Source organism: Diceros bicornis, chromosome 19, assembly GCF_020826845.1.
Source record: "Diceros bicornis minor isolate mBicDic1 chromosome 19, mDicBic1.mat.cur, whole genome shotgun sequence".
Classification (NCBI taxonomy): Eukaryota; Metazoa; Chordata; class Mammalia; order Perissodactyla; family Rhinocerotidae; genus Diceros; species Diceros bicornis.
Window position 1 is genome coordinate 12,180,317 of NC_080758.1, and position 14,452 is coordinate 12,194,768.

The 14,452-nt window shown below is 42.2% G+C and overlaps 1 protein-coding gene across 1 annotated transcript in view; it reads right to left on the minus strand.

Annotated features, from left to right (window-relative positions):
• The window catches only part of SLC9A8 (solute carrier family 9 member A8), a 71,713-nt gene that overhangs the window by 43,110 nt on the left and 14,151 nt on the right, over positions 1 to 14,452 (minus strand). The window contains exons 4-5 of the mRNA XM_058562492.1: positions 6,398 to 6,456; positions 1,505 to 1,588 (exon numbers count right to left, since the gene is read on the minus strand). Coding sequence (XP_058418475.1) covers positions 1,505 to 1,588; positions 6,398 to 6,456 — 143 coding nt within the window. The remainder of the gene's footprint in view (positions 1 to 1,504; positions 1,589 to 6,397; positions 6,457 to 14,452) is intronic.

Consider the following 14,452-nt stretch of genomic DNA (forward strand, 5'->3'; position numbering starts at 1 on the left):
TCTCTTGACAAATTTAACTCTCAAGTTCAATAAGTTGCTATTAATAATACAATAATATTTTTTATTATTATTTTTATTTTATTTTATTTTTGTTGAGAAAAATTTGCTCTGAGCTAACATCTGTTGCCAATCTTTCTCTCTCTTTTTTTTTGTCCTCCCCAAAGCCCCAGTACATAGTTGTATATTTTAGTTGTATGTCCTTCCAGTTCTTCTATGTGAGCCGCTGCCACTGCATGGCTACTGACAGACCAGTGGTGTGGTTCTGCGCCTGGGGAACTGAACCTGAAACCTGGGCTGCCAAACTGGTGAGAGCACCAAACTTTAACCACTAGGCCATCAGGGTTGGCTCTATAATAATATTAATAACACAAGGCACTAACATTTATTTAATGTGGTGGGTGGTGTTTTGCATACATTCTTTCATCTAGTATAAATCTCAAAGCAACCTGGGAGGTAGGGTTTTTGGGGATTTTTTGTTTTTAATTTCTACTCTACTCAAAAGGAACCCATAGAGGGCAGCGTATGATTAGACCTAGGTCTCTCTGGCTCCAAAGTTCAGGCTTTTTGTCTCTCCAAGGGCAGGCCAAACTCTAGTCCTTCCAACCTTCATAATTTTTTATCACATTCACAAAATAACTGTTGTATTACCGATATTTTAAGTTGTCACATTTTTATTTGAAAACTTAAAAACATTTATATTTAAAGAAAACTCACAGACAAGGAAAAAACCCATGCACACATACAAACTGGCTTAAAAGTGAGAAGCCCCTGCCCAGCAGAAAGAGTCCCACTGCAAGCTGGAGGACAGAGACCAGAAGTGCCAGGGCCAAGAAGAGTACCGGGCAGGAGCCAGTGACGACACTCTCCAGGGCCTCGCTGGGGAGCCCAGAATGGGTGGAGCAACTGTGGGACTAGGTGAATGGGCCAGAAGGAGCTAGAAGCTAGAAGACTAAGGGGAAGGATGAGGCTCCAGCCTGGTAAGGAGAAGCTGGGCCAGGGAGAAGGGAGGGAAGAAATGGAGACTACGGGATAAGGGGAACATCAGCTAGGAGTTGACGCCCAGGGCAGGGCACTGAGAGGAGAGACACTGAAGGATGGATGAGCCTAAGGAGGGAGAAGGGCCCCATATGGTGAGCTGAGAGAGTCAACAGGCCTGGAGCACGTGTCCCTGTCGTCCCAGGATGCAGCCTGTCTCTTAACATGTGTCAGTCTGTGTCTAATAAGAGGAGTCAACGTATCATCCGTGCACCACTTAAACTCACTTCGGCCATCTTCCTAGGCAAAGTACCCTCTATGGAAAATAGTAGCTGAATAAGCTACACTGCCTGGAATCCTGTCTGTTCCTCTTCACAAGTCAGACAGTACAGTCCAGTTTACCACGCACCCCCAGGATGCACACACAGAGCCTCCACTGCTAAATTAACACCCCCACTTTGAAGGAACACGCCTCATGAACAGGGGAAGCCATTCAGACCAAAAACACTAATGCGTGTCTGAGTCTCACCTTGTGTAATGAATATCCTGACTCAAATATAATAGGTGGAAGCAACAGGAGGAAAAACATATTTGGACGAAACATTTCTTCTTCCTGTAAATATAAAATGGGTATTTTCAGAGGCATGGAATTTGTGTAATTAAGAAATAAATCCATCAATGAAGAGCCAAAGTAATAATTCTCTCAGGGCCTGGCCCAGAGGAAACATACAACGTTTAAATGACGACCAGATGATAAAACCAAGCAGGAGGAGAGACCAAAAAAGAAAAACAAACCAAAAAATCCCCCTGCATTTAAAAATGGAGGACAAGTGATTTTAAAAGGTGACCAACAGTATATATATACAATGGAATACTACTCAGCCATAAAAAAAGACAAAATCGTCCCATTTGCAACAACATGGATGGGCCTGGAGCGTATTATGTTAAGTGAAATAAGCCAGAAAGAGAAAGACAAACACTGTATGATTTCACTCATATGTGGAATATAAACCAACACATGGACAGAGAAAACTGGACTGTGGTTACCAGGGGCAGTGGGGGTGGGGGGTGGGCACAAGGGGTGAAGGGAGTCATATATATGGTGATGGACAAACAAAAATGTACAACCCAAAATTTCACAATGTTAGAAACCATTAAAACATCAATAAAAAAAAAACAACAACTCACTCAGAAAAAAAAAAAAGGTGACCAACAAAAGAAACAGAATGAACTACTTTCAAACAGACAGTAGTATGCTTTTTATTCTTTACTGAAGAAAATTAATTTCAACGTAGAAAACATTTCAATTCAAATAAAATACTTTCAAAAACAAGTCCTCAAATTGGAGTCCCCCAGGAAAAATGTAACGGTAAGCCCTAACAATCCACTTAGAGGAAGAGTATACCCTACTCATGTTGAAAATAGCCCCGCCTGTTCTCTGCCTGTCACAGACAACTCTGCCCACCATTTTCCTAAATCTGACTGTAACGAAATAGTCCCCACCTGATTGCCCTTGTGATTTGGGACATGTCTATAAATAAAGTGAGCCCCTTGCCATGCTTTCAGATTCAAATATTAAGTACCATTATGAAAGGTATTTCTAGAATATGGCCATTTTTAGGGAGCTGAAATAATAATTTCATTTTCTACATTAATATATCTAATTATTGGTGGATTTAAGGAAAATACATATTGGTCCTCAAACCCAAAAGGACTACGTGTAATACAGTCTATTTAGCACCACAAAATGAGGCCCTTTTTCATATGAAAATTTCTATGCCACAATCTTGACAGTCTGATTTCTTGTCAAATCCCTATTCAGAAGAATGACTAAATGTATTCTTACAAATGTACAGCTGTTACCATAAAGACTAAAATAACATTCAAAAAGGCTCAAAATAGAAGCAAATGATGACTTCTGAAAATGCCTTATGAAGTTTTAAAATAACTGTGTATATAACAAACTCATGACTCAGACTGGGACCACGTGAAAAGAAATGGGCCGATCTCTGTGTTTTGTGGGGCAATCTATCCTCAGGATCTGTGCAGTGGGACCACTATGTCGGTCCTTTTGGAGTTTCAGAAAGTAAACCCCCATGGGAAAAAGGAGAACCCAACTGCAGTGGGTTGCGGTGTCCTCCAGCCCCAATTCACGTCCACCTGGAACCTCAGAATGTGACCTTATTTGAAAATAGGGTCTTTGCAGATGTAACTAAGAGAAGAATCCAGATGAGATTACACTGGATTAGGGTGGGCACTAAACTCAATGAGAGTGTCCTTGTAAGAGACAGAGAAGGACACAGAGAAGAGGGCCATGAGAAGACAGACGGAGGCAGAGATAGGAGTGATGCTGCCCCAGCCAAGGAATGCCTGGGACTACCAGAAGCTGGAAAAGGCAAAGGATTCTCCCCTAGAGCCTGGATTTGCTCCCTAGAGGGAGCATGGCCCTGCCAACACCTTGATTTCAGATTTCTGGCCTCTAGAAGTATGAGAGAATCAATCTCTGTTGTTTTAAGCCACCAGTTTGTGGTCATTTGTTACAGCAGCCAAGGAAATGCATACAGCACCTTACAGTGACTAGTGTTACAGAAAGGGCCCAGGTTCCCTTTGGCAACAACTCCCCCAAAATGGCCTGAGGTGATTTTAGGTGGTGCTTGAGCAGGGTGTGTCAAATACTGCTGACCCACAGACTGCGAGAGTCAGCCCCTTCTGATTCTTTTTTCAATCCCAAGTAAGTCAAAGACACCTCAGCCTAGTGCTACGGCGTGTATAGCCTCTCTCCAATGTGCTGATCTCCCTTTCTGACGGAGAGAACAGGCCTGACCTCAGAGGTTTCAGCAGGCATCTGTAGTACGTTGTTTTTATCATATTTATTTATAAAAAACGTTGATTTCCCACTTAAAACAGTATTATAATGTTTCCTTTAAAATAAATGTATATAGTACACCAATGTTCATAGCAGCATTATTCACAATAGCCCAAAGGTGGAAACAACCCAAGGGTCCACCAAAAAATGAATGGATAAACAAAGTGTGGTATATACCTCCAATGGAGCATTATTCAGCCATAAAAAGGAAGGAAATTTTGACACACGCTACAACATGGATGAACCTTAAAAACATCACGCTAAGTAAAATAAGCCAGACACAAAAGGACAAATATTGTCTGATTCTATTTACATGAAGTACCTAGAATAGGTAAATTCATAGAGACAGAAAGTAGAATAGGGGCTACTAAAAAAAAACAGAAAATACTAAAAAAAACAGAAAGTAGAATAGAATGTGGGGAGGAGAGAATGGGGAGGTGTTGTTTAATGGGTAGAGTTTCCGTTTGGGATGATGAAAAAGTTCTGGAAATAGACAGTGACGATGATTATACAACACTGTGAATTACTTAATGCCACTCAACTGTACACTTAAAAATGGCTAAAATGGTAAATTTTGTTATGTATTTTATCACAAAAGCTTTTCTTTAAAAAAACTACTACAAAAGTGTATATAAATAAAAAGCAAGTTGATTTAAAGAACTATATTAACATACGACAACACAGGTAGAAGGCAGGCCCAGGGAGACAGTTTGAAAACAGAACTTCATGGAAAGAAAACACCAAGCTCCTTCATTGTTTTTCTTATCTTCAGTTGCTCCCTGCAGCACCCACTTTCCAAACAGGTGTCCTGCTTTCCACAAACACCTGTTCCTCCAGGAAGCCTGCCCCAACTATCCCAGCCTAGAAACCTCGCCCTTTCGGAGGTCAAGCACTGGTTGCCTGGATGGCTCTTGAAGCACTTAACTACATTCATCACCCAACTTTGGTTCACTTGTCTGTACTATTAAATATATCACTATTATTTTAAAATGACTTGAAAAGTAACATCTGTTGAAAAATAAATTCAATAACACTGAAGCATATAAAACTAAAAGTGAAAGACCACCTCCCCTCCTCTCCTCAGAGCAGGGTCAACAACTCAAAGGCCACCAGGGCCGCACAGCACCCCCGGGGAGCAGCTGCCGCTCGGAGCCTCGGATCGCAGCTGGGCAGAATGTGGGCCTGCTGTTAAGAGAGCTTCTGCTTTTTCAAGAGAAGCTAGAGGTTCAGATTTTTATGTGAAATTTCCAGTATTTTATATAGATTAATAAAAATTTTAAATCAAACTAATACTTTTTAAATCAATTCCAATTTTGATCGATTGATTTTAAATCAAATCAAACAAAATGTGTTAGCGGGTGATATCTGCACATCAGGCTTTATCCAGGAGTAGAGAAAGGGTTGCAGTCTGTACCGCCCGACCTAGGCACGAGCCACTGGGAGGGTGGTTAAATTGAGCAAGTTGTAGGAAGGCAGAGACACCATTCACAATGTGCTCCAGGGGGCCCGGCCAGCCCCAGCTGAGGGGAGTTCTATATTAAGAGCCCAGTATACATTTTGAGAATTCATTTACTACATACAATATTTCCTGAATATTATTTATAACAGTTTCAAAGTGATTTAGGTCAGACTACGCAATTTATTTCACAGATTTTACTCTCCAGTTTAACAGGTAAATTAATCCAAGCACCAAGGAGCTGCGTCAAAGTAGGAGAGGCTCAAAGGTGAAAAATTTTAATCACATGATTCTTTAATATTTTGAAACGGACCTTATTTCCCTCCACAAAATCAATTTTGTAACACACAATCTCTCTGCTCAATACGGATGCTCGAGTTTAAGTTGAAATTCGAGTTTCAACGAGTCCTCGTACCACAAGGCGATGCTCACGATCCAATAACCGTTGTGTAAACACAAGGGTACGAACATCCACTAACTGAGGACAGCAGGTTACGGGAGGGAAAACAGAGAACATATTGGGCCAGAGGGTCTGGACACGTGACTCAATTCAGCCATTTTCTAGTTCTGTGACGCTGGACATGTCCCAACTTCTCTGAGCGTCACTTTCTTCATCTGTAAAAACAGGGTGATGAAGGTACCCAATCCGCCTCACATGGCTGTCAAGAGGACAACATGAGCTCCCGTTTATAGAGCATTCTGTAAGCTCCACAGGGCTGGACAAACACGTTCTATTATCCTCAGCTGTCAGAAATGGAATGGGGAGCAATAAACATTGTTTAATGTTTAATGCTAATTAGAGCCTTTCCTCCCTATATAGCAGGTTAGTCTAAGAGGATAAAAATGCAAATAAATAATAAAACATGACATTGAATGCTCCCATGCTAACTTGAAACAGTGTGAGATCTATGCTTTTTCAAAAAACTCAGATGTAAAGATATCAACACCAATCTAATAGAATGTTACAAAATTAATGGGACAACAGAAACTTCACTGATAGTTCTGATAAGAAAGCCCCCGTAACCATCAGTGTTACTAAAATTAAGAACAACCGATAAAAATTGTAATTATGTTAAAAAATGAACAGTTGGCAAACCTACCTTCCAATTTGCCAGTTTTTTAAACTCTATAATTTTTATAACTGCTCCCATGAGAATACCTAGAAGAGAAAATGTAAAGCTTAACATAAGCTTAAGATATGAGAAAGATTACTCAGGTTTATTATTCTAGAGAAATTGAATATTATTATGTCTCTAAAAGACTTTTATGGATTTCTGCAGCTTTTATGTCTGAAAACACAAGAAAAAATTAGTGTGAAGTTCTATGAGTCACATAAGTTTCACACTTGCATCTCAGTCCAACATACTATAATGAAGTCTACAAAAATCGGGGTGGGGGGAAGTTTTATACAACAAGACCCAAGGACAGTCTGCGTGGCACAGAGGATTTAATGCCTGTCATTTTTGCTACATCCACCCATTCTGTAAGAAAGCTTACAAGCTAAGTTTGCCCTGTACTACTCATTCCTACCATTTTCAAAAAAGAATCCAAGATCGCTTTCTCAGACTCGATGGCAGCTCTATGTACAGTATTTGGTTAGAGATAAAACCCCAAAGCCGAAAATAACCTAAAGTAAAAATTCTGTGAAATTTCTGGAACATAACAGACCATCTAAGCTCAGGCATGTTTCCATAAAGCCGACAGGCTCATTACTCTCTCAAAGTACCTACCAAAAATAATTCTCCAAGAAGCATTGTGGGTACAATTCATGATTGCTCTGCTACTCACTAGATAAATGATTCTTAACCCTATTGGCTCATCAGAATCACCATGGGAGCTTTTTATAAAATAAAGACACCTGAGCAGAACTCCAGACCTACTAAGTCTCCACCTCTGGTAGGGGGTGATACAAAGCCAGCCTGAAAATCACTGTCATAGACACTTAAAGATAAAGACTCCCCGCCCCTCCCCTAAAGAGGAAGGAGCTTTTCCCCATCAAGAGAAAGCTGAAGAAACACATTCTATTGGGGGGGCGAGGAGACGATGCTAGAACATAGAAGTTTAGTAATAGGAAAAGGAGCTCCACTAACACTAATTGCCTTGGCGAAGGGGGGCGGGGTTTGAGGTGAAGAGAGAAGACAGTAATTTCAACTTTATAAAACTATACTATTTGAATTGTTATATATTATTAAAATAGTAATAAAATCACTTTGAAAAAGAGACCAAGACAAAATAGAGATGAGCCATAAAGGGAGTCAATGACCATGTTTCAGAACAGAAGTTGTACATTCACTTGCCAGGGGGCAGGAAAGCACTGATTCTCATCCCTCTCCAGCTAGAGCTCGCCAAATGCTTCTTTTTTCTTCTCTCTTCAAATTGCGTATACAGGGCCGGTCCCGTGGCTTAGCGGTTAAGTGCGTGCGCTCTGCTGCTGGCGGCCTGGGTTCGGATCCCGGGCGTGCACCGACGCACTGCTTCTCTGGCCATGCTGAGGCCGCGTCCCACATACAGCAACTAGAAGGATGTGCAGCTATGACATACAACTATCTACTGGGGCTTTGGTGGGGGGTGGGAAATTACAAATTGCATATACATTTTTCTGTCTGTGTGTGTGAGGAAGATTAGCCCTGAGCTAACATCCGTCGCCAACCCTCCTCTTTTTACTGAGGAAGACTGGCCCTGGCCTAACATCTGTGCCCATCTTCCTCCACTTTATATGGGACGCCGCCACAGCATGGCTTGACAAGTGGCATGTTGGTCCATGCCCAGGATCCGAACCTGCGAACCCCGGGCCGCCAAAGCAGGGCGCATGAACTTCACCACCACACCACCAGGCCGGCCCCAAACTGTGTATACATTTTAAGGAGTTTTTCCACAATTTTTTATTAACCAAATAGTTCACGAGTACTTCGTAAAATGTTATACGTAAGACTAAAGTCCCCTTTGATGAGATCCCACCCCCATTCCCATCCTCATTCTTGCTTCCTGCCCCAAGGTAACCAACTATCTTCATAAGTTTGGGGAATTCTATCAGATCCTTCCCTATCCTCTTACATATTTATATTTAACCGTACAGTACTGGGGGTGTGTGTATGTACACACATCACACCTGTGTGTATTGACATAAAATTTATGGTACTGTAGAATGTAACGTATCATTCCACTACTTGCTATTTTGCTCACTGTTAAGTCTTGGAGATCTAGTCAGGGATTATTACATATAGATCTGCCACACTCCTTTAAACAGCTCTACAGCATAGCACAAAAATGCCACAGATTGAACAGATATTTCTCCAAAGAAGATGTATAAATGGCCAACAAGCACATGAAAAGATGTTCAACATCATTAGCCATTAGAGAAACACAAATCAAAACCACAACGAGATATCTCTTCATATCCACTAGGAGGGCTATAATAATAAAATATGGAAAACAAGTGTAGGCAAAAATATAGAGAAATTGGAACCCTCATACATTGCTAGTGGGAATGTAAAATGGTGCAGTTATTGTGGGAAAATAGTTTGGCAATTCCTCAAAAAGTTAACAGAGTTACCACATGACCCAGCAATTCTACCCAAGAGAACTGAAAACATGCATTCATACAGAAACTTGTACACAGATGTCCATTAACAGCATTATTTATAATAGCCCAAAGGTGGAAACAACCCAAACGTCCACCAACTGACGAATGGATAAACAAAATATTGTATACCCACACAATGGAATATTATCCAGCAATAAAAAGGACTGAAGCACGGACACACGTTGCAACATGGATGAATCTTGAAAACACACTAAGTGAAAGAAGCTGGACACAAAAGACACATATTTTATGATCCATTTATATAAAATATCCAGAAGAGGCAAATCTACAGAGACAGAAATGGTTGCCTAGGGCTGGGAAGGAGGGGTTTGGAGGTGATAGTTAATGGTATGGGGCTTCTTTTAGGGGTGATAAAAATGTTCTAGAATTAGTGGTGATGGTTGCACAACCCTGTGAATATACTAAAAAGCACTGAATTGTACACTTGAAAGTTGTGAAGTTTATGGGGCTGGCCTGATGGCACAGTGGTTAAGTGCACGCGCTCTGCTGCACTGGCCCAGGATTCGTGGGTTCGGATCCCGGGCGTGCACCAATGCACTGCTGGTCAAGCCACGCTGTGGCGGCGTCCCATATAAAGTAGAGGAAGACGGGCACAGATGTTAGCCCAGGGCCAGTCTTCCTCAGCAAAAAGAAGAGGATTGGCGACAGATGTTAGCTCAGGGCTGATCTTCCTCACAAAAAAATAAAAAATAAAATTGTGAAGTTTATGGTATGTGAATTATATATTAATTTTTTTAAAAGTCACAATTTTTTGACTACTCCCCCAATGATGGCTGTCTCCAACTGTTTGCTGCTAACTGCGGTGCTACAACAAACATGCCTGTACGTGCCTCTCTGTGAAAGTGTTTCCCTAGGGCAGATCCAGAGACAACGAATGGCACGAACATTTTTATCTCTGAAAATGTTGCCAAATTGTTGTCCAAAGTGGCTGGGCCAATTTACACCACTGCTCCACCAGTGTCCCCACATCCTCATTAACCCTGGGTAATCACCAGACTTGAACATTTCTGCCAATGTGATGGGCAATAAATTGTACTTTTAAGGTTTTAACTTGCATCTGCAGTCAATCTGCATTCAGTAATCATTTCTGATTACTAGGGAAGGTGAACCTCTTCTCATGGTTTCAGATTTCATTTTTAAAGCTGGTGTTTTTCTGCTCTACTAAAACCTCAACTTTCTTTTTGTAAATGTATACCAAACTTTACCATGATTAATTCTTTTGTATTTACATGTGAAGCAGTTACATTTGAAAATTAGTAATTATTCTACTGCCTAAGTTTGTCTACATTATTATTTATGAGGCACTAGAAAGCTTTGTAAAATACGATGTGATATTACTACTACTACTGCTGCTACTACTATTATTATTATTCTTTGAGTAATCCTTCTGAGACGTCCTAGAACTAAACTATGGTACAGCATTAAACTACTCCTTTACTTTTTGAGATGGAGGTTCAAAGTTAGGTTAAATCAATCTACTCTACTACAGGAGAAACTAGTTTATAACACACAACTGGCCACCAGATGGAAATAATGCCCTAGATACAATTCTGTATACTCTCATCAGTAAAAAGAATTTGAGCATGCACGCTCAAGTTACAAATTTTTATTTATTATTATAAAAAACTGCTACTGTATTTTTTGTGTGTGTGTGAGGTAGATTAGCCCTGAGCTAACATCTGATGCCAATCCTCCTTTTTTTTTTTTTTTCTGAGGAAGATCAGCCCTGGGCTAACATCTGTGCCCATCTTCCTCTACTTTATATGGGACGCCGCCACAGCATGGCTTGACAATCAGTGCATCGGCGTGCACACAGGATCCAAAGCTTACCCCGGGCCACCAAAGCGGAGTGCGCGCACCCAATGTGCGCACACCCAATCGCTGCACCATCGGGCCGGCCCCTGCTACCGTATTAATATATTTTAAAATATACACAAAAGATAGAGATTGTAAAAGAGTGAGATAGAAAAACAAATAGAAATGCAAGTTCTAACATTTTCTTTTGCCCCCAATGGATCTTCGCACACACACCTCATTAAGGACACCACTGGATTAATTCAAAACATCGGGAGCAATTAATGATTTGTTGAGCCCCTTCTCCCAGGATTTGTCACTTTAAATTACTTCTAATCCTAGAATGCTATAGGTAGGACGGCTCAGAGAGTTTAAGTAGCTTGTCTGAAGGCTCAGGGCCAGCGAGCGACACTGGACGGCTGGCTCATGGGTGCATTCTACGACCTCATGATGCTAAAGACACAGGAGACTGCACTGCTGCAGTCCATCTGCGCTGCGGCGACCAACTGCTCCCACGCATCTCTCCCCCAGAGTGCACTGCTGGGCTACCATTACCACCGTAAAATATGAGTGTTCCTGATAACGCACGTTACAGGAAAAATGCTTATCGTGTATTAAGAATAATAATCAAGTTACAAAACAGTATGTAGAACATGATCCTAATTCCTCTAAAAAAATATATGTATGCACACACATATTTATTTGCACTGTGTTAAACACGCACACACACAGTGTGCCAGGCACTGTGCTAATGTATAAAATATACATTATTTTACCTCATTCTCATAATTACTCTACAAGGTAATAAACTATAACAATATAGACGATAATAATATTAATAGCAGCAACTAACAGTTATTGGTTATTAGCAGGCAGGCATTATTCTAAGTGATTTCTGTGCATTATTCTGTTTAATTTCCACAGTCCTATGAAGTGAAGGCGTTGTCACCTGCATTTTACAGATAAGGAAACAGAGCCCAAGGCCCAGCATCACTTAGCTAGTAAACAGCAGATCCAGAATAATTTTAAAAATGAATTATTTTATTTTTATTTGATTATGTAACAGATGCATATGGTACAAAACTAAAAAGGTACAAGAGTATTCATTGAAAACTTGTCTCCCTCCCATCCCTGTTTCCTTTTCTCCTCCCCAGAGGCCACCAGTGCTACCAGTTTCTTGGTTACACTGTATGTTTCTTCTGAGAGTGTCTGTATATTTAAAATCATATATGTACACATAAAATAATTTTTAAGACAAATGGTAGTAAGTATTCACATTCTTCTGATCTTTTTTTTAACTTACCACTATATCTTGGAAACCATTCCATATCAATACACATAGAGCTTCCCTACACTTTTCGTTTTGTTAGTGGCTGCAGTATATTCCACTGTAGTAAAGTGCTATCCATCAATACGGCCTCTAGTAATGGGCACTCAGGTGTTTTCCAGGCTTTAGCTATCACCGCCATTCCCGTCTGAGTGAAAACATCACTCCACAGGTGTGAAGGCAGCCATAGGAAAAACTCCTGAAGGAGGGACTGCTGGCGGGAGGGCACAGGCATTTTTAATTTTGTAAAGCGCTTACCAGCTGCCTTCTCTGGTAGATGCTGTGAGGCCCGCCCCGTCCCTTCACTGGGCCCATCTGTGTGAGCTGCTGTGCGCCTTGGCTATTAAGCGCTCACAGCTGTCCCCTTCTCCAGAAAACTGCCCTTAGCTGCCGAGAGGCACCTCATCACGGAAGCTGTGCGCACCCTACACCAGCTCATAGCCGATGACTAACTGACAGGGGGTACAGAAGCCCAGCCCCTTGCTTTAAGGAGGGACCAAGTGTCGGAGTTCTTGCCCCAGAGCCCTCCTCCTGAGGCTCAGGCTGGGCTTAACCTGAGATCACACCCAATGTTTGGCTCTTTCTTCTTCCCTAGTCTAGTTTACTCCCTTCCTTGAGATTTATTCCTAAAGAGCACCCCTCAGTAAATTACATGTCCCCAAACCCCTGTCTCAGACTCTGCTTTTAGGGAGCCAACCTAAGACACTCGGTTCCAGGAGTGGAGTGGTTACAGGAAGCAAACTGGAAGGATGGGGTTCTGCAGTTGGACAACTCAGCAACTGGCCGGCAATGAGGACTCCAGCCCTGGGGGTAAGGTACTGACAGTCTCTCACCTGGGGTAGCAGTGGCATAGCTAAGATGTTCACTTGTGGGGGACTGAGTGGGGACACTGGTGCAGGAGGCAGTGGCTCATGTAATACCTCTGGTGTCAGAGGTATGGGGGAAATAATAACTATAAGAACAGGGGAATTGTGTGGTTGTTGCTAAATGCCACTGATGCTTTGAAAAGAGAAAATGACAGGCTCAGACAATCACCAACTTAAAGCAAAGGGTGCCAGTCAGAGGGCCTCCCTGGCAGCATTTAAACAGACCCTCATCTCCTGCAGCTGGAGGGCTTCTAGAGGTGAAGATCAGGCATGGGACTTAACCACAAGAGTGGCAGATCTTGAGAGAAAGCTGAACTCAAGAAGGTAAATCACCTATGTCTTCTCTTATCAAGGCCCTGATAAGGAAGAAGTGGGACTCTGAGATGTGGGATAGGGGTATCTTGGTGAGATGCAGACAAACACTTTCAACTTGTAGATTCTGGGCCTGCAGAAGTGGCCCTCAGCTCCCTATTGGAATGTAGAGCTTTCAGGCTATTTCACAACTACATAGAGGCCTCAAACGAGGCAAGAGCCTTATGTTAACTCCTGCTTTCTGTCATAAAATAGTCCCAAAGGATCTAGACCACACGGACATTCCACAGGGCAATACACTGGTCCACTGTACTGCTGACATCATGTTATTCTGATACGACAAGCAACAAGTGGCAAGTAGATGTCTTGGTAAGACACACACGCTTCAGAGGAGAGACAGTTTCAGGGGTCTGCCCATCTGTGACGTTTTTAGAGGTCAAGTGGTCTGGAGCATGCCAGGACATTCCCTCCAAGTAAAAGACAAGATCTGCACCCTCCACCTCCTACCACCAAGAAAGAAACACAATGCTTGGTAGGCCTCCTCCAAGTTTTGGAGGCAATATATTCCACTCTTGAGAAAACTACTTCAACCCATCTATTGGGTTTGTGAAAGGCTGACAGTTTTGAGTGAGGCCCAGAAGAAAGGGCCCTGTGGCACGTCCAGCTGCAGTTCAAGCAGCTCTGCTGCTTTCGCCATCTGATCCTGTAGACCCCATGGTACTGGGAGTATCTTCAGTAGAAAGGGATGCTGGGTGACGCCTCCGGCAAGCCCCAGTAGGAGGCTGGCTCAGCACAGATCCCTAGGGTTCTGGAGCAAGGTCATGCCATTTGCAGCGGAGAACTATATACCACTCAAAAAACTCCTAAGGAAAAAAAAAGCCAACAGCTCCTGGCATGCTATTGGGCCCTGGCAGAGACAGAGCATCTGAGCATAGGACATCAAGTGCCCATGTGGCCAGAGTTGTCCTTCATAAGCTGGGCTGCCATAAATACCAAGTTATAAGGCCAGGTGGGTCCAGCAGCAATCTGTTTTAAGATCGAGTGTTACATCAGAAATCAGGCTTGTGTGGGTCTAGAGGGCACAAGTATGTTGCATGAATGGGTGGCCCAGACCTCCATGTCATCTACAGCTGTTACATCAACACCTCTCCCTCTGCTCCTACAGAAGGCCTCACTGGGAGTTCTTTATAACCAGCTGACAGAAGAGAAAAAAACCCAAGCTTGGTTCATGGATGATTCAGCCAGCCTCCGA